The following is a 19,744-nucleotide window of genomic DNA, read 5'->3' on the forward strand; positions in this document are numbered from 1 at the left end:
GTTAAGGCTCTGGATTGGGACTTGGGAGATCTTTGTTCTTCCACAGCTTCCCTGTGAGAGCTCAGGCAAGTCACTTAGGGTATGTCTACACTCTTTCTGTGCCCCAGCAGTCCATCTGAAAAATGGCAATAACAAACCTTCCTTTGCCTTAACTATGTAGATGATAAGATCTTCAGGGCAGGGAGATGGGGCTCTGATCTTGGCTGAGGTCTCCAGGGGTAACTATAATGCAAATAATAATCTTTAATCAATTATTCATTGAATTTTGCATCTTATTCTAGTTCACAAATTTCTCTTGTGTATTGAGTACCATTCACAAATTTCCTCAGTGAATAATGCACAGAGTGCTTGCAAGCAGCTCATTAGGAATCTTTGCAGTTCTTACTTTATTAGGCCCGGATCTTGCATTAGAATTATGCAGGCAAATCCCTGCACCTTTATGAGTGGGTCTCTGCATAGGTCCACTTGCACAGAGGCCTTGGCTCATTACTGTGTCTTTCTGTCTCTGGATCAAGTGATTGCGTAACTAGCCAATACAGCATAGCTTGCAAATTTGACAGTTAAGGAGAGAGGCCATTTGAAATTTGCTTTTGGCAAATATTTGAGCTCAGAATAAGCTTTTCTAGGTATACATGCTAGTAAAACTTAAGCTCTGAGTGTTTGTCGAAAACAAACATGGAAGAGCTGCGAACAGTCCAATTAAAATTCACGTTCAGATTTGACTGAGTATGTACAGAGATTTCTTCCACTTTTCCATTAGCTCAACACAGCACATATCCGGGTTCTGTACCCTGTGAGGTAAGTCAGGAGGTATTAGGAAAGGAAGTAGCCTTTTCATAGGTAAGATTGCTTCCAGCTTCCATTGTAAAGCCCTATTTGAGCACCTCTTGTAGGACTGAGCCCTAAATTAGATCATATTGACTCAGTATGGAAAAGCTCCATTGGATTCCTGAGTCTAGTGCCAGTCACTCCTTTAATTTAATAATCTGGTGCTATGTCCATCCCATTTATTTGCACTGTAAAGAATAGCTAAAATGAAAGTTATAAAGAAACCACAAAATACTGTTTTCCATAAACAATATTTTTTTATTTAAAAACCAGGTTAAATTTGTTAAATGACCACAGTCTCCTTGCCTTGCCTTGTCATTTATAAAACCCAAGGACTTAAAAGCAAGGAAGTGACCATTTAAGGTCACTATAAATCTTATGCCCACACCGACCTGGATTAACCAATGTGTCCTCTATGCACTTGCACAGGGCTTCCATCTCAGGGGACCCCCCAACAACCAGCAAAATACCCTTGCATCAGAGCGCAACACCATTCACTCAAGTTTGGGCCAGCCCCCTCCCCACCCTGCCCCTGTCAGGACGGAGGGAGGAGTGGCTGTGCCAAACCTGAGTGGTGCAAGAGCATGTGAGTGCGGCTCAGGCAGCAGGAGTGAACGGAGCTGGCTGGCCAGGACTGGGAGGATCCGCCCTAGCCTGGGATGGGAGCAGAGCATTGAGCTGGGGGCAGCGGGCGCTTTTGAGTGCTTAGGAAGGTCCCAGAGATGGTGGGGGTGAGGGTAAGGGTGAGCTGTAGGTGGGCTATGGGGTGAGGGGTTGAGAGTGAATGGGGGATGGTGGGGGGAGTTGTGGAGGATGTGTGGGAGTGGGGAATGTTGGAGGAATGGAGGTGGGGGGTCAGGGTGTTGGGGGTGAGTGGGGGATGTTGGAGGCTGTGGCCAGTGACATTAAGGTGTTGGGAGCTGTGGTGAGCAGGATGTATGTCAGCACTGCTGGGATGTGTGTGAGGGTGGTCAGGATAGGTGGGGCTGGTAGAGGGTTGATGGTGTATATGTGGGGTGGGAGGGGGATTCAGAGGGCTGTGGGAGATGGGAGGGAGTTTCAGGGGACTGTGTGTGGAGCAAGAGGGACATTCAGGGGGCTGTGGGTGGTGTGAGGGGCATTCAGGGGGAAGTGGGGGCAGGAAGGGCATTCAGGGGGCTGTGCATGGAGCAAGAGGGGCATTCGGGGTGTGTGAGGGGCTTTCAGGGGCTCTGTGTGGGTTGAAGAGAGAGGGGCATTCTGGGCCTGTATGGGCCTGGGTGCTTGGTTGTCTAGTTTAGGGAAGATGGGGGACCTAATTTCCATAGTGCACAGGCCCCCACAATTCTGTAACAGGGCCTGTGCCCACATATTATTCCCATCAAATTCAAATGGCTATAGGGCAATTCACTAGCATGCATGGAGTCCAAGTAGGATTCTGACAATGCTGGCAGCCAATTCTATAGTAAACTAACTAAAGATTTATTAGCTAAGAAAAAAGAATTGCAGTTATTGAGAGATTAAAGCAAGTAAAATATAACAATAGATAAATGACAGTTTGTAACTCCAAGTGGTGGCAATGATGTAATAAACTGCCAGTTTCCCAAAAGTCTTTCAGGGCTACCTAGAATAATTCTGGGAATCTCTGTCTTCTCGTTCAGTTATTCTGACCTAGAATCATAGAATATCAGAGTTGGAAGGGACCTCAAGAGGTCATCTAGTCCAACCCCCTGCTCAAAGCAGGACCAATTCCCAGCTAAATCATCCCAGCCAGGGCTTTGTCAAGCCGGGCCTTAAAAACCTCCAAGGAAGGAGACTCCACCACCTCCCTAGGTAACCCATTCCAGTGCTTCACCACCCTCCTAGTGAAATAGTTTTTCCTGATATCCAACCTGGACCTCCCCCACTGCAACTTGAGACCATTGCTCCTTGTTCTGTCATGTGCCACCACTGAGAACAGCCGAGCTCCATCCTCTTTGGAACCCCCCTTCAGGTAGTTGAAGGCTGCTATCAAATCCCCCCTCATTCTTCTCTTCTGGAGACTAAACAATCCCAGTTCCCTCAGCCTCTCCTCATAAGTCATGTGCTCCAGACCCCTAATCATTTTTGTTGCCCTCCGCTGGACTCTTTCCAATTTTTCCACATCCTTCTTGTAGTGTGGGGCCCAAAACTGGACACAGTATTCCAGATGAGGTCTCACCAATGTTGAATAGAGGGGAACGATCACGTTCCTCGATCTGCTGGCAATGCCCCTACTTATACAGCCCAAAAAGCCGTTAGCCTTCTTGGCAACAAGAGCACACTGTTGACTCATATCCAGCTTCTCGTCCACTGTGACCCCTAGGTCCTTTTCTGCAGAACTGCTACCTAGCCATTCGGTCCCTAGTCTGTAGCAGTGCATAGGATTCTTCCGTCCTAAGTGCAGGACTCTGCACTTGTCCTTGTTGAACCTCATCAGGTTTTTTTTGGCCCAATCCTCTAATTTGTCTAGGTCCCTCTGTATCCGATCCCTACCCTCTAGCGTATCTACCACGCCTCCTAGTTTAGTGTCATCTGCAAACTTGCTGAGAGTGCAGTCCACACCATCCTCCAGATCATTAATAAAGATATTAAACAAGACCGGCCCCAGGACCGACCCTTGGGGCACTCCACTTGAAACCGGCTGCCAACTAGACATGGAGCCATTGATCACTACCCTTTGAGCCCGACGATCTAGCCAGCTTTCTATCCACCTTACAGTCCATTCATCTAGCCCATACTTCTTTAACTTGGCGGCAAGAATACTGTGGGAGACAGTATCAAAAGCTTTGCTAAAGTCAAGGAATAACACATCCACTGCTTTCCCCTCATCCACAGAGCCAGTTATCTCATCATAGAAGGCAATTAGGTTAGTCAGGCACGACTTCCCCTTCGTGAATCCATGCTGACTGTTCCTGATCACTTTCCTCTCCTCTAAATGTTTCATAATTGATTCCTTGAGGACCTGCTCCATGATTTTTCCAGGTACTGAGGTGAGGCTGACTGGCCTGTAGTTCCCCGGATCCTCCTTCTTCCCTTTTTTAAAGATGAGCACTACATTAGCCTTTTTCCAGTCATCTGGGACCTCCCCCGATCGCCATGAGTTTTCAAAAATAATGGCTAATGGCTCTGCAATCTCACCCGCCAACTCCTTTAGCACCCTCGGATGCAGCACATCCGGCCCCATGGACTTGTGCACGTCCAGTTTTTCTAAATAGTCCCGAACCACTTCTTTCTCCACAGAGGGTTGGTTACCTTCTCCCCATGCTGTACTGCCCAGTGCAGCAATCTGGGAGCTGACCTTGTGCGTGAAGACAGAGGCAAAAAAATCATTGAGTACATTAGCTTTTTCCACATCCTCGGTCACTAGGTTGCCTCCCTCATTCAGTAAGGGGCCCACACTTTCCTTGATTTTCTTCTTGTTGCTAACATACCTGAAGAAACCCTTCTTGTTACTATTAACATCTCTTGCTAACTGCAATTCCAAGTGTGATTTGGCCTTCCTGATTTCACTCCTGCATGCCTGAGCAATATTTTTATACTCCTCCCTGGTCATTTGTCCAATCTTCCACTTCTTGTAAGCTTCTTTTTTGCGTTTAAGAGCAGCAAGGATTTCACTGTTTAGCCAAGCTGGTCGCCTGCCATATTTACTATTCTTTCTACACATCGGGATGGTTTGTTCCTGCAACCTCAATAAGGATTCTTTAAAATACAGCCAGCTCTCCTGGACCCCTTTGCCCTTCATGTTATTCTCCCAGGGGATCCTGCCCATCTGTTCCCTGAGGGAGTCAAAGTCTGCTTTTCTGAAGTCCAGGATCCGTATTCTGCTGCTCTCCTTTCTTCCTTGTGTCAGGATCTTGGGTCCTGTTAGAATCCAAACAGTCCAGAGACACAGGATCTTTCTTTGAATCGTATTTATAGTCTCTTCACACAGAAAACAAGCTGAGAGTGTTTCTATTAACATGGCCTTTTCCTTTGATGATGGTGAGTGAGGAAAGCACTTAGACCTTTGACCTCTGACTATATATATATATATATATATATATATATATAATGACCACTTGCTGTGAAATTAGCATTTTTGTTAATTTATAATAGCAAGTCCTTCATTAGCTTTTCACAAGATTTCTTTGATGGGTAATTTAGTTACAAGAGTGTTTACCATGTGAGTGTTTGCTATTACATTATGACAGGAACAGATAAGCACAAACAATACCACTAGTTTTCATGAAGTTTAAAACATCTGAATACACACTTATACATCTAACCATTACTTTGAGCTACACAAGTGAATTAACCTAAATACACCCTAGCAAGCCAGGGTCACACTGGGCTTAGATGGGACTGACCCAGTCTGGCAATTCCTATGTTTTGTTTATTGAAAATTGGATCTTCTTCACAGGCCGTGAGACCCGGCTCCCCCTGCGCATCAAAGGGGAAGGGATGGGTCCCAAGCTGCTCTTCAGCTTCGACCAGCTAGATATTGGAAAGGTCTTTGTTGGGTCAACACACAGTTATGAGGTAAGCAGATAGAGCAGTGCTGATAGGCCCATGGCATGTGAACTACAGAGTCTGACTGCTTCCTATACAGCCAAAGGTGAGCTAATCCTATAGAGTATGGAGACTCCTGAACCCCAGAGCTTTTGGTAACTGGGTCATTTTGATTTGAGAGTGGCTGGGTGTCCTGAGCGCAAGCTCAGAATGAGCAAACCCTGGGCTTCATCTACCTTTGAATGGTGTGTATGTTCCCACTGCTTACTTCTAGGGGCACATTTCTCCTCGCTGTATCCTTAGTGCAGGGTTTCTACGTCTGATGTGTTTTATGGCTTGAGCAGCACTTTATGCACTAAAATAGCATAAGGAGATAGCTAATCCTCTGCAAAAAGACTCCGGTGACTTCAGTAGACTTTGGTTCAGGCCTTAAATGCAATGCACCTTTGTGCTATGGCTGTTAAGAAGACACAGTGTCCAGGTCTACACTACAAAGTTTTGTTGGCCTAGCCATGTAGGTCAGGGTGTAAAAATCCATGCCTATAGATGACGTAGTTCTGCCGGCAAACTGCCCAGTGTAGATGCAGCTGTGCTGATAGAAGAGTTCTTCTGTCAGCATTGCTGATGTTGTTAGGGGAGGTGGTGGTACTATGTAGGCAGAAGAACTCCTCCTGTCAGCGTACATGGTGTCTATGCTAGAGGACTATGCTGACAGGTTTTGTACAATAGACATGGCTAGTAGCTGGAACAAGCTTGCTGCATGTGAACTCAGTTTTGTGGAAGTCCATTCAAACAACCCTCAATTCAGTACATCCTTCAGCTTCCTGAGGTTAAGGGAAATGCCACTTGATCTATTGACTGCAAATTACCACTTGCAAATGACTCTGAATGCTGTTCATTGCCCATCAATCTCTTCCCACCCCTTGCTCTCTTTGCATTGAAGACTTTAGGAATCAATCTGAAAGAGTTAAGAGTTTCTGCAAGTGAAGCAAATATTAGCAATGGCATCAAATATGAGCAAAAATGAAAAACACAGCAACCTAAAGAGGTATTAAATGAGGCAATGCATCATGTTGGACATTTTTGAAAGCCCTGCTGTGGTGGGGAAGGACATGCTTAAGGTGTTCCTTCACAGAAATATTTTGTACTCTGTGCATTTTTAATGCTGATGCCTTATTGCTTCTCTCTATATCAATTATTATTTTCCTTACCTGAGACAAATTTAAACAACTAGATGTTGCCCTTAGTCAGTGTTGTTCTTGGCAGCTACACAGTGAGTAAACTTCAACTTAGGGGTAGCTTATATTAGGACCTGGTGTAACTAAGCAGTAAAATACATGAGAGTGTGTGTGATTATTTTTATTCTTTCCTCAATGAGGAAGAGGAGGGTGTGCAACTATTCTTTGCGGCAATACCAGAATTTTAAAAAACAAGTCACATTTTCATGCTTCTCCCTCAGTTTCTTTGCTAGATTCTACAAGGACAAAAGGGAGCGAGAGATTGTAAAACAGATGAAATGTGTCTGTGGAAATGGCAGGAAGTCACCCTGCAGCACTGAAGAAATTTATAATTTTGCCTAAGGCAAAATGTATCAGTGAAACAATGTGTTTGACAGTAGTGGGGACTTTTTGACCAGTATAAAGGGTATGATCTGGAGAGAAGCTGAGGCCTGCATCTCTTATTCAAGACAATGGGATTTGTGGGTGCCCAGCAATTTACAGAATCCAGCCCCAAACTTACAATGTGTCACAAACAATTGGGAAAGTCTTAGATTGTGCTTGTGAATATTTATGAGATTAAAATTGTTTGGAACAGGTCGTGCTGGTATTTGCCCTCCTTGTTCACTGGCCTTTATAGTTTAGCTAAGACAGAGCTGATCCAACAAGATAAAGGAAAATAAAAAAGGTCTGTATTGAACCAATACTTTTGGATACTTCTGAAATTAGCAATACCCGGGTTTCTGAGCACTACTTAGCTTTATACAATAAACAGCAGATGCCCTCGTCACATAAAAAGAAAGGTGTCCAGCAAAATAAGATAAGTAGGTTAATAAAAATGAACTCATAATATTTTGCATTTCTGTACTATAGAAGCTTTCACCTGAGGACCCCAAAGTGCTTTTCAAAGAAGGGATAAACAACTATTTAATAAATACAAGACTAGTCCCCAGAAAAGGATGTCTGAAAAATGTGTCTATCTAGCTATCTAATCATGACAAGGTCATATTTTTTCTATTTGCAATCTGGTTTATGCTCCCAGTTCTAAACAAATACAGTGGGCATTATCAGTCTGATAACCCAGTCCACCCAAGCCTGCAAGGTGCCAGGTTCTCTCAGCTTACTGGCTACAGGGGGAGTGGAATGCATTCAGCATGTTGCAGGATTGGCACCATCGAGAGCAATATGATTGTATGATGTTTCGTCAGAAACAATGTGACTGTTCTTTGCTGCTCTTGGGGACTTTTCTGAAAGCCCAGATATCTGTGTTCAGTATCTATCTTGTACTGCACATTCAGTTACGGTGGAGGATATTCTGCTCTCAATTGCACTAGTGTAAATTCAGAGCAACTCTCTGGATTTATTTGGAACTATTGCAGATTTAATTGAGTGCGGCATTTAGCCCAGTGTATTTCCCTTGGCTTCCGACAGGCAGCGTCTTGTCACTTTTCCCTTTTCAGATGTTAATCATTTAATTAGAAAACAAATCAATTCAATCTGTGAGAAGTAAAGGTTCCTTGTATATTTCCATTCCTTCCCTTTTACTGCTGCAGGCAATCCTGTGTAACAAAGGAGCCATTGATGCCCTCTTTAACTTGATTCCTCCATCTACTGCACTGGGCGCCTGTTTTACCCTTGACCCCAAAGAAGGCATCATTCTGCCAGGTGGACTTCAAGCCATCCAGATCTCCTTCAGTTCCACCATCCTGGGGGAGTTCACAGAGGAGTTTAAATTCAGTGTGAACGGAGCCCCCGAGCCTGTGAACTTAACTATTAGGTAAGCTGGTCTATAATGAGTATTCATTAATAATTGGCATTTCTGTAGCATCTTTCATCTTAGGACAGTTTTGATCCTCAGCACCCCTGTGAGGTAGAGTATGAATCCTCATTTTACAGCTGGAGATACTGAGAAGAGCAGAGATTTGTCCAAGGTCACATCTTAAGGAACCAGTGTCAGAGCCAAGACTAGAACCCATGATTCCTTATCCCCTGGTCTAACCATTTAAACTCCATTGTCTCCCAACTGTGTGCAGCATTCATATGGTGAAATGTAATGCTCTGTGAGAGGGGAAAAGTTCCTGCAAGCAAGGACCCCAGTCTCCTTCATTTTCTGCTCATAACTAAACCAGGAAGTTACTGGTCCTCAATAAACCAGCAATAGCTGGGGCTTCCTTAAAGATCAGGCCAATCAGTATTTTTGATTTCAGAATAATCTGTTTGCATAGACTTCTGCAATGTGATAACTCCCTTCTGAGACCATTACCTGGCCTCATGCAGAGAGCTGCAAAAAGGGTACTAGTGCTTTCAGTAGGATTGCTCATTCTGGAGAACTGCTTGAGGGAGGATTGTACAGGAAATAGTCTGGCCAGCGAGAACTGGGGTAGCTCATAAACTCTTAGATTTCTAATAGTTGCAAGGCCTGTTCCGTTGGAAGTGCACAGTGTCCCAGCTGTAGTTCTGCAGGGGTTAGGAGATGGAGGAACTTAAATCCTTAGTCGTCAGGGTAATAACACAGGCTACTGCTCAGACCTTATCAAACGGAGTCATTGTGCCATCTCAAGACTCCTTGGGTGTCAGATAGGCAAGTTTCCAATTCTGGAGCAACCTAAACTTTGGTGGGCTTAATTCACTGGGGAAAGTAACAGATAGTCTGATCCTTCAATGTGCTGAGTGCCTCGGCCCCCATTCAAATAGATGAGGATCATTTGAAGGACTGGACCTGCAGCCAGGGAAACCAGAGAACTCTACGCAGTGAGGTTCTGGCAGCTGCCAGTGCTGCAGAGTGGGCTCGAGCATGGTCTGTTCTTTTAATATGTTGTTAATGATTCATACAGAAGCACAGCAACGTCTACCGTGCTCTAGTATTGGCAATGATTGTGGTATTTCCTGTTCTTAGCATAGCAAGGGCTGTGGTAATCCATAAACCTCAGCCAAAGAAACGTTGATTTATAAGATCATTAATTTTGCAGATAGCACTAATATAGGGGGAGAGGTGCAGATTCAGAGAAGAATAATCTTCACAGTCTGAATGAATGAGCTGAGTGGTGGAGTATGAAATTTAAGGGCCGATTCTGCTACCCTCTCCAGCCCCTGTAGGCCGCTCTGGTTGTGTAGAGGGGCCTTACATGAGCTACAGGAAGTTGGGGAGCAGGTGGGAATGTTTTGCAGTCACATTTTTCCTCCCCCAAACTGGTTATGGTATGTCTTTGCAAGAGCCGGGAGTGTTTTTGCCTTCTAGCAAGAAATAACACTTTAAACGTGTACCTAGGATGGAGTTGACAGAGTTGGCATCAAATACTTCCTGTCTTGTGGGACCCATAGTTGCACCTGCTTCCCCTCAATACATGGCTATGTAACTACAATATCTGGTGAAAGGGGTGGTTAAAGTGGGCAGCCATCTTTCCTAAGTGGACTAGGTCATTCATTTGACTTGATGTATGTTTGCTCATATTGCACTTTAACTCAATCACTTACCATCCTAACTTCCTTTGTCTCCAGAATACTGGAGCATGCTGTTTACTCCTGCTTCCTAGGCTCCCGTTCCTTTCAGTGTGGCTGCTGCCCCTTCATGTTGCTGGAGCAACCCCCTTCAGGGTCAAAAATGACCTTCTAGCTAAATCAAAGGGTCACTCCTTTAAATTAATTCTTTATAATCTGTCTGCTTCCTTAAATAGTCACTCCCTCCTCCATTTTATTTCCCCTCTTGGCTCGCTTCACTCTTTGATCTCTTCTGGTTCACCTCCTATTTCGATAATTGTTCCTTCAGCATCTCATTTAATGGCTACTCATAGACTTTAAGGTCAGAAGGGACCATTATGATCATCTAGTCTGACCTCCTGCACAACGCAGGCCACAGAATCTCACCCACGCACTCCTGTAACAAACCCCTAATCTATGTCTGAGTTATTGAAGTCCTCAAATCATGGTTTAAAGACCTCAAGGTGCAGAGAATCCTCCAACAAGTAACCTGTGCCCCATGCTGCAGAGGAAGGCGAAAAACCTCCAGGACCTCTGCCAATCTGCCCTGGAGGAAAATTCCTTCCTGACCCCAAACATGACGATCAGCTAAACCCCAAGCATGTGGGCAAGACTCACCAGCCATCACCCAGGAGAGAATTCTCTGTAGTAACTCAGATCCCACCCCATCTAACATCCCATCACAGGCCATTGGGCATATTTACCGCTAGTAGTCAAAGACCAATCTCATCATACCATCCCCTCCATAAGCTTATCAAGCTTAGTCTTGAAGCCAGATGTGTCTTTTGCCCCCACTACTCCCCTTGGAAGGCTGTCCCAGAACTTCACTCCTCTGATGGTTAGAAACCTTCGTCTAATTTCAAGTCTAAACTTCCTAATGTCCAGTTTATATCCATTTGTTCTTGTATCCACATTGGTACTGAGCTTAAATAATTCCTCTCCCTCCCTGATATTTATCCCTCTGATATATTTATAATGAGCAATCATATCTCCCCTCAGCCTTCTTTTGGTTAGGCTAAACAAGCCAAACTCTTTGAGTCTCCTTTCATAAGACAGGTTTTCCATTCCTCGGATCATCCTAGTAGCCCTTCTCTGCACCTGTTCCAGTTTGAATTCATCCTTCTTAAATGTGGGAGACCAGAACTGCACACAATATTCCAGATGAGGTCTCACCAGTGCCTTGTATAATGGTACTAACACCTCCTTATCTTTACTGGAAATATCTCGCCTGATGCATCCCAAGACCACATTAGCTTTTTTAATGGCCATATCACATTGGCGGCTCATAGTCATCCTGTGATCAACCAATACTCTGAAATCCTTCTCCTCCTCTGTTACTTCCAACTGATGTGTCCCCAATTTATAACCAAAATTCTTGTTATTAATCCCTAAATGCATGACCTTGCGCTTTTCACTATTAAATTTCATCCTATTACTATTACTCCAGTTACAAGGTAATCCAGATCTTCCTGTATGATTTCCCGGTCCTTCTCTGTATTAGCAATACCTTCCAGCTTCGTGTCGTCCGCAAACTTTATTAGCACATTCCCACTTTTTGTGCCGAGGTCAGTAATAAAAAGATTAAATAAGATTGGTCCCAAAACCGATCCCTGAGGAACTCCACTAGTAACCTCCTTCCAGCCTGACAATTCATCTTTCAGTACGACCCTTTGTAGTCGCCCTTTAACCAGTTCCTTATCCACCTTTCAATTTTCATATTGATCCCCATCTTTTCCAATTTAGCTAATAATTCCCCATGTGGAATCGTATCAAATGCCTTACTGAAATCGAGGTAAATTAGATCCACTGCGTTTCCTTTGTCTAAAAAATCTGTTACCTTCTCAAAGAAGGAGATCAGGTTGGTTTGGCACGATCTACCTTTTGTAAAACCATGTTGTATTTTGTCCAAATTACCATTGACCTCAATGTCCTTAACTACTTTCTCCTTCAAAATTTTTTTCCAAGACCTTGCATACTACAGATGTCAAACTAACAGGCCTGTAGTAACTCGGATCACCTTTTTCCCCTTTCTTAAAAATAGGAACTATGTTAGCAATTTTCCAGTCGTATGGTACAACCCCTGAGTTTACTTATTCATTAAAAATTCTTGCTAATGGGCTTGCAACTTCATGTGCCAGTTCCTTTAATATTCTTGGATGAAGATTATCTGGGCCCCCCGATTTAGTCCCATTAAGCTGTTCGAGTTTGGCTTCTACCTCGGATGTGGTAATATCTACCTCCATATCCTCATTTCCATTTGTCATCCTACCATTATCCCTAAGCGCCTCATTAAAGACTGAGGCAAAGTATTTGTTTAGATATTGGACCATGCCTAGATTATCCTTAACCTCCACTCCATCCTCAGAGGTTAGTGGTCCCACTTCTTCTTTGTTTTCTTCTTATTTATATGGCTATAGAACCTTTTACTATTGGTTTTAATTTCCTTTGCAAGGTCCAACTCTACATGGCTTTTGGCCTTTCTCACTTTGTCCCTACATGTTCTGACCTCAATAAGGTAGCTTTCCTTGCTAATCCCTCCCATCTTCCACTCCTTGTAGGCTTTCTGCTTTTTCTTAATCACCTCTCTGAGATGCTTGCTCATCCAGCTTGGTCTACCACTCCCACCTATGAATTTTTTCCCCTTTCTTGGGATGCAGGCTTCTGCTAGTTTCTGCAACTTTGACTTGAAGTAATTCCAGGCCTCCTCCGCCTTTAGATCCACAAGTTCTTCAGTCCAATCCACTTCCCTAACTAATTTCTGTGGGGAGATCTGTTATGCTGATTGCCCTTACACAGAGCAGTACAGGCCTAAGCCTGAGCAAGACTGAACAACACAGTTTTCTGCCAAACTCCATCAAGGGTAATGGCCAGAGGAGGGAGGGGGAAGGAACAAAGCAAACTGCTTTAGCAATATAATAACTGCAAGTTTATGAAATACATCAAGAAATTGCTTTTGCAAAGAGCTGATCACTCTTGCAGTTGTAGCTATCTGCAAACTTTCCGATTCCAGCTATCTGCAATATTATCCAATCATAGATCGTCTTTAGGCGTCCCATGGTAACCCCCCTTAACCCTTAACCGAAACCCCCTGGAAAATAACATGTGCCTTGCCGAGAAATGTACCCAAACTGGTGCCAAGTACCACCCCTAGGGAAAACCACCAAGCGCCCCTCTACCCAAATAAACACCCAACTCTTGGGAAATAATGAGGAGGGTACCGGGTGGAGGAGGGGAGGGGGCTGACCCAAACCCCAATTTCTTAACTCATGATGTATTGTTTGTACTTTGCTTGCGGTTTAATGAAATAAAAACCCGCCTGCGAGCGGTCCTCGGGGTGTCAGTCTTCGGACTGCACCCCAGTGCACTGGTATGTATGTCAATAAACTGGCCTCAGGCTTGAGTCTTTGAACTAAAATCACTCCGTGGGTGTCTTTGACCATGACATTTCCTTAATTCTTTAAAGTTAGCCCTTTTGAAATCAAAAACCCTAGTCCCAGATCTATTTTTGTTTATTCTTCCATCTAGTTTGAACTGAATTAGCTCATGATCACTCAAACCAAGGTTGTCCCGTACAACCATTTCTTCTATGAGGTCCTCACTACTCACCAAAACCAAATCTAAAATGGCATCCCCTCTTGTTGGTTTTTCAACTACTTGGTGAAGGAATCCATCAGCTATCGCATCCAGGAAAATCTGAGCCCTGTTATTATTACTAGCACTTGTCCTCCAGTCTATATCTGGGAAGTTAAAGTCTCCCATGATCACACAATTCCCATTAGTGTTTACTTCATTAAAAACATTAACAAGGTCTCCATCCATATCCAAATCGGATCCCGGCCGTCTGTGGCACACCCCAAGCAGTATCTCAGGGGAGGCTCTAGTAGCTTTCTTTCCCAATGTGATTTTGCCCAGACAGTCCTGTCTTATCCATTCCATCCCTTCTTATTTCTTTACAGTCTACCTCATCAGTGATATACAATGCTTCTCCACCACCTTTGCCTTTATTTCTGTCTTTCCTAAACAGCACATAGCCTTCAATACCTGTACTCCAGTCATGACTACTATTCCACCATGTTTCTGTTATTCCTATAATATCTGGTTTCACTTCCTGCACCAGTAGCTCTAGTTCCTCCGTTTTGTTACCTAGGCTCCTCGCATTAGTGTACAAACATCTTAATTTTTGCCGTTTGGCTTCACTGACATCCTTTACCCGATTAGGCACAGACATTCTACCACCAGTATCACCTATTAGACTGGTATCTACACTAAACTTCCTCCTTATGTCCATTCTCATACCCACGGCTGTATCCTTTCTTACTTTGTTTTCATCCCTCTCAATGTTAAATTCCGGCGTGGAAATTACCTGGACATCTCCCAACCATCTCCCCCAAATTCCTAGTTTAAAGCTCTCTTAATCAGTTGTGCCAGCCTCCATACTAGAAGTCTATTTCCCTCCTTACTCAGGTGAAGTCCATCCCGAGAGAACAGTCCTCTATCCATGAATGCTTCCCAGTGGCCATACATCCCAAAGTCCTCCTTATAGCACCACTGCCTGAGCCATTTGTTGATCGCCATAATCTTGTCACACCTTTGTTGCCCTTCTCTAGGAACAGGCAGAATCCCACTGAAGATCACCTGAGCCTCGATTTCCTTAAGCTTCTTCCTCAGCCTGGCATAGTCTCCCTTGATACGTTCTAGCGAGAATCTAGCCATATCATTTGTTCCCACATGAAGGACAATCAGCAGATTCTTTCCCGCTCCCGTTAGGATCCTTTTCAGCCTCAGGTCCACATCCTGTATCTTAGCACGCTTCTGTTCTCTGGATCAGCTCTAGTTACAGGCCTGTCTATTCCTCTCAGTAAGGAGTCTCCAATCACGTAGACCTGCCTTTTCCTGGTGATGGTGCGATTCTCCGATCTATCCCCTGTTCCCTCTGGCTGCAAGTCCTCTCGATTTCTATTGTCCCTTGCAATCCTCCGCAACCCATCCCGTATCCTCCTGGGGCTCATATTTGGTGTTGTTATCTCCATTGATTCTTCCCCTCTTCCTATAGGACTAGCTGCTCTTCTCTTCTTCCTTGTCCTCTCGCCTTCAGCAACCACCTGCTGTGCCCCTTCTTCATTTTCCAACTCCACAAACCTGTTCCGGAGCTCTATTTCTCCTTCACTAGCCCGTCTTTTCCTCTGCCTGGTTCTCTTAGTCACATGCTTCCACTGTCCACTTTCCTCACCCAGCAGTCTCCCCTCAGAGTTCTTTGGTCCTGCTTCCATCTGCAAGTCTGAGCTTTTCCCTTCAGCCTCCTCATGTCTTTGCTCCATCATCTGCTCGAACCCCCTTCTAAACTCAACCAGAGTTTCCACCTGCATCTCCAATCCTCGGATCTTTTCTTCCATCAGCTCTATCAGGCGACACTTCATGCAGATGAAACTCGTTTCAGGTACCCCCTCCAGGATCAAGTACATGTCGCAGCTTCCACATCCAGTCATCCTCATTGTGTCTTCCACTGCTGCCTCTGTATCGGTCATAGCCTTCCCTGTTAGGGAACCTGTTAGTCCGGGAAACACAAACCAAACCAAACCACCACCACCCACAGCAAAACAAACCCCCTAACGGGCACCAGAACACACTCCCTTCACTAGCCTGTCTATTCCTCTGCCTAGCTCTCTTAGTCTTCCCTGCAAACTCCCACTGAAACTCCCCTGTTTACAGCTCTGTTTGCTGGCTTCTGTGCTGCTGCAGCTGTCTCATCCTCCCCTCTTTGTCTTCTGTTGATGTCCCTCAAGTTTCTGTTTTCAGCCGCTTCCTCTTCTTTCTCTGTACGCTCTCTGTGACCTCATCTGTTTCCCCGGATTCTACCATGCTTCTGAGCCAGGGACTCCTGTCTAGCCCTGATATCTCCTGTTCCACCAGTTCCATAACACAAGCTGCCTTTCTGACGTCTCCTCCTGGATATCTACCCACCATCTCGAACCTAGTTCCTCTAGATCTGGATTTCTTGGGCCAAACTCTCAGCCTCACTCCAAGCCCTTTGCATGGCTCTTATTGCAATGGTAAGGGACACTTCCCTGGCTAGCCAGGAATTCCTGACTCCCTGGTGGAGCAGAGCCAGTGCATCAGTGCTATACCTCCCACTTACTTCCCTTTTCCCACCATAAAGCCAGGGTGCCTCTTCACTCTGGCTACTTACGGCTGCCAGAGTGGCTTCGTAGGTGCTGGGGGTAGTTCAGAGCAGCCCACATACATTGGGTGTTGAATTGGCTCCTGTTGGCCCCTAGAATTGGGGCAGTACAAAGATGCACCAGAGCATGAGGCAGACTCACAGAGCTTCTTACGGCTAGGTGCTGTGCTGGGTCAAGTGTGCACAGATAGAGTTGGGGAGCAGCTGACTGACTTTGCAATGATCTGGTCACCCTACTCTGATGCTCTGCACTCACGCTGAGCCCAGATCACCATTTTCCTGGTGAGCGCCAGTTGCTCTTGGGCCCAGCCAGGCTGCTGCTGCTATACTCCAGGTGTTGGTTCTACATGAAGAAACACTCCCAGTTCTCTTTTGGGTGGAGGTGCCCTGGCTGGGGGATCCTGCGGGATAAGGTATGTGGTGATGGAGGTCATGTAGGCTGGGATGAGGGCTCAGATGACTCATCCCTCACCCCCATGTCCTCTCCCTCATCCTCCACAAGGACCATCATCCCTCCAGATGGTGCGTATCTCTGGAGAGCCTCACATCTCCTGGCTGGCTGTGGCTCAAGGGACTTCTCCTGCATGGATGTTCCTGGCTTATTAAGGATCAAGGGAGACTCTCAGAAATCCCACCCAGCACCTCCATCCATGTCTCTCCTACTAGGTGGCCCTCCACCACCAGAGCTAGCATCCCAAGGAAGCCGGGACATCTTTCATTGCCTGTGCTGCTTAGTAGTCTGACCTCCTCCTGATGAAAACTGGCCTGGCTTCTGAATTTGGCCAGATTACCTTGTCACTACAGACTCACTATTAGGAGTAGATGCAGACAACCGATCAGCAGCTGGCACCCACATCAGCTGGCACAATTTAAAAAATGCCAGTTTAGCTGCAAAATCACTATTTACATATGCAAATTTTACATTATAATATTTAAACCACATAAGCGGCAGAAATCTGCTCAGCCCCGTGCGCTCTGCCAATCGAGCGTACAGCTTTTGAAAATACCTCTGGTAACTGGCTACATAAGCACCTGTGCCCTCGCACTCATTCCTCTGTGCTGCTCCAGCAGCCAGTTCTGGTGGGTGCCTAGCCAAAGGCCTTTCAACTGTTAGCATCATTCATAACAGCTGCTCATCACCCTTCTAAGCAAGCAGTAGTTCTGATACAATGTTGTGTTGGTGCCTTCTTTCCCACAGTATTGGTGAGTCCCTGCACCCCCCAAATGAAATCAGAGAGCACCAGGCTGCCCCAGTCAATGGCTGGGTCTTTGCCCCTCTCCTCTCTTATCCTCTCCTCTGGTGAGAACATAAGATCGACCACACTGGGACAGACCAAAGGTCCATCTAGCCCAGTATCCTGTCTTCCGACAGTGACCAGTGCCATGTGCCCCAGAGGAAATGAACAGAACAGGTAATCATCCAGTGATCCATCCTCTGTCACTCATTCCCAGCTTCTGGCAAACAGAGGCTAGGGATACCATCCCTGCCCATCCTGGCTAATAGCCATTGATGGACCCATCCTCCATGAACTTATCCAGTTCTTTTTTTGAACCCTGTTATGGTCTTGGCCTTCACAACATCCTCTGGCAAGGAGTTCCACAGGTTGCCTGTGCATTGTGTGAAGAAATACTTCCTTTTGTTTGTTTGAAACCTGCTGCCTATTAATTTCATTTGGTGACCCCTAGTTCTTGTGTTATGAAGAGGAGTAAATAACACTCCCTTAGTTACTTTCTCCACACCAGTCATGATTTTATAGACCTCTAGCATATCTCCCCTTTAGTCATCTCTTTTCCACCTGAAAAGTCCCAGTCTTATTAATCTCTCTTCATATGGAAGCCGTTCCATCCCCCTAACCATTTTTGTTGCCCTTTTCTGTACTTTTTCCAATTCTAATATATCTTTTTTTGAGATGGAACGACCACATCTGCACACTGTATTAATAATAATTAATGGAGATATTCCATATCCTAGAACTGGAAGGGACCTTGAAAGGTCATAGAGTCCAGCCCCCTGCCTTCACTAGTAGGACCAAATACTGATTTGTGCCCCAGATCCCCAAGTGGCCCCCTCAAGGACTGAACTCACAACGGTGGGTTTAGCAGGCCAATGCTCAAACCACCGAGCTATCCCTCCTCAAGGTGTGGCTATCCCATGGATTTATATAGAGGCAATATGATATTTTCTGTCTTATCTATCCCTTTCCTAATGATTCCCAACATTCTGCTCACTTTTTTGACGGCTGCTGCACATTGGGTAGATGTTTTCAGAGAACTATCCACAATGACTCCAAGATCTATTTCTTGAGTGGTAACAGCTAATTTAGACCCAATCATTTTATATGTATAATATGGGATTATGTTTTCCAATGCGCATTACTTTGTATCACCAAGCATCAACTGCTCTTGCTCTGTGATTCTTTAAGAGATCACTGTTTCAAAACCTGCTGTCCTTTCTCTTATGTGTGAGCTGCCCTGTTATCAGCTGTTGGCACAGAGCTCTGAGATGGCACCATGCCCAGAACTTCTGGGTAGCCAAGCAGGGTTTAACTCATTTAAGCAGAGATGCAAATGGCTGAGCCCAAAGAAAAGTAATTTCCCCCCCTTGCATGGCAAGCTTGGTCTTTGGTGACTTCCTGGTAGAATCCACAACCAGAGGCATTTTAGGGGTAGCTTTCCTCTGTGTTGCGGCAAGTGTCACCAGGTAATGCTGTTATACAGTCTTCCCAGTTCTTCTTCTTGGCCTGTGAGCAAATGTTCAATATTGGGAGCATGTGCAGTGGTTTTAGTTTTTGTTATGGAAGATTCTGTGTAGAGGCAGTGCTCCTTGCACAGGGAGCTGTGCAAGCAGCAGGAGAGTTTGCTGTCTGCCGTGAGCTCTGACTAGAGTCCATTCTTAAGGCAGAACTGCTTCCTGTGAACATTGTTTCTGGGCCGAGATTCCTGAAAGAGGGGATTGACTGCTTGTGTTCCAGGACTGAACAAATTACAGTCAGAATGTACCCAATCCCCAAGTCACTAATTTCTCCTCTACTGGGAAGTCAACCTGCAAGTTCCTGGACATCTGCTCCAGATCAATAGAAGGGTGAAGCTGGTATCAGAAGGGACACTGGTGTTGAAAAAAGGGGGAATCATGTGCACTGCACACACAATGAATACAAATTCCCTCCAGCAGGACACTGGAAACCACCTGATCACCCTCTTACAATGGCAGCAAACACAGCCTGGCTGCAGGCACAACCCTGAGAACAAACTTTGAAGGCACAGTGCAAGGACTGTGGTCTCTTTATTCAGTCTAGAAAGGCAGAGATCTCAGTTCTTTGCACCAGCAAGGTACAACACATGAAATACCAGTTTAGCATTGTGCAGCTCCAGTCACTAGTTTCAGTGGAGACTGCAAATGTCCTGGCTGTGGGGGTGGGGGATGAAAGAAGGGGATGAGTTAGGGTTACCATACGTCCGGATTTTCCCAGACATGTCCGGCTTTTTGGGCTCCAAATCCCCGTCCGGGGGGAAATCCCAAAAAGCCGGACATGTCCGGGAAAATCGGAGCGGGGCC

The 19,744-nt window shown here is 45.3% G+C and overlaps 1 protein-coding gene across 1 annotated transcript in view; it reads left to right on the plus strand.

Moving 5' to 3' along the window:
- Positions 1 to 19,744, plus strand: part of HYDIN (HYDIN axonemal central pair apparatus protein) — a 372,923-nt gene that overhangs the window by 105,436 nt on the left and 247,743 nt on the right. Inside the window, exons 10-11 of the mRNA XM_034788808.1 lie at positions 5,228 to 5,346; positions 8,087 to 8,310. Coding sequence (XP_034644699.1) covers positions 5,228 to 5,346; positions 8,087 to 8,310 — 343 coding nt within the window. The remainder of the gene's footprint in view (positions 1 to 5,227; positions 5,347 to 8,086; positions 8,311 to 19,744) is intronic.

The sequence above is a fragment of the Trachemys scripta genome, chromosome 13 (assembly GCF_013100865.1).
Source record: "Trachemys scripta elegans isolate TJP31775 chromosome 13, CAS_Tse_1.0, whole genome shotgun sequence".
Lineage (NCBI taxonomy): Eukaryota > Metazoa > Chordata > Testudines > Emydidae > Trachemys > Trachemys scripta.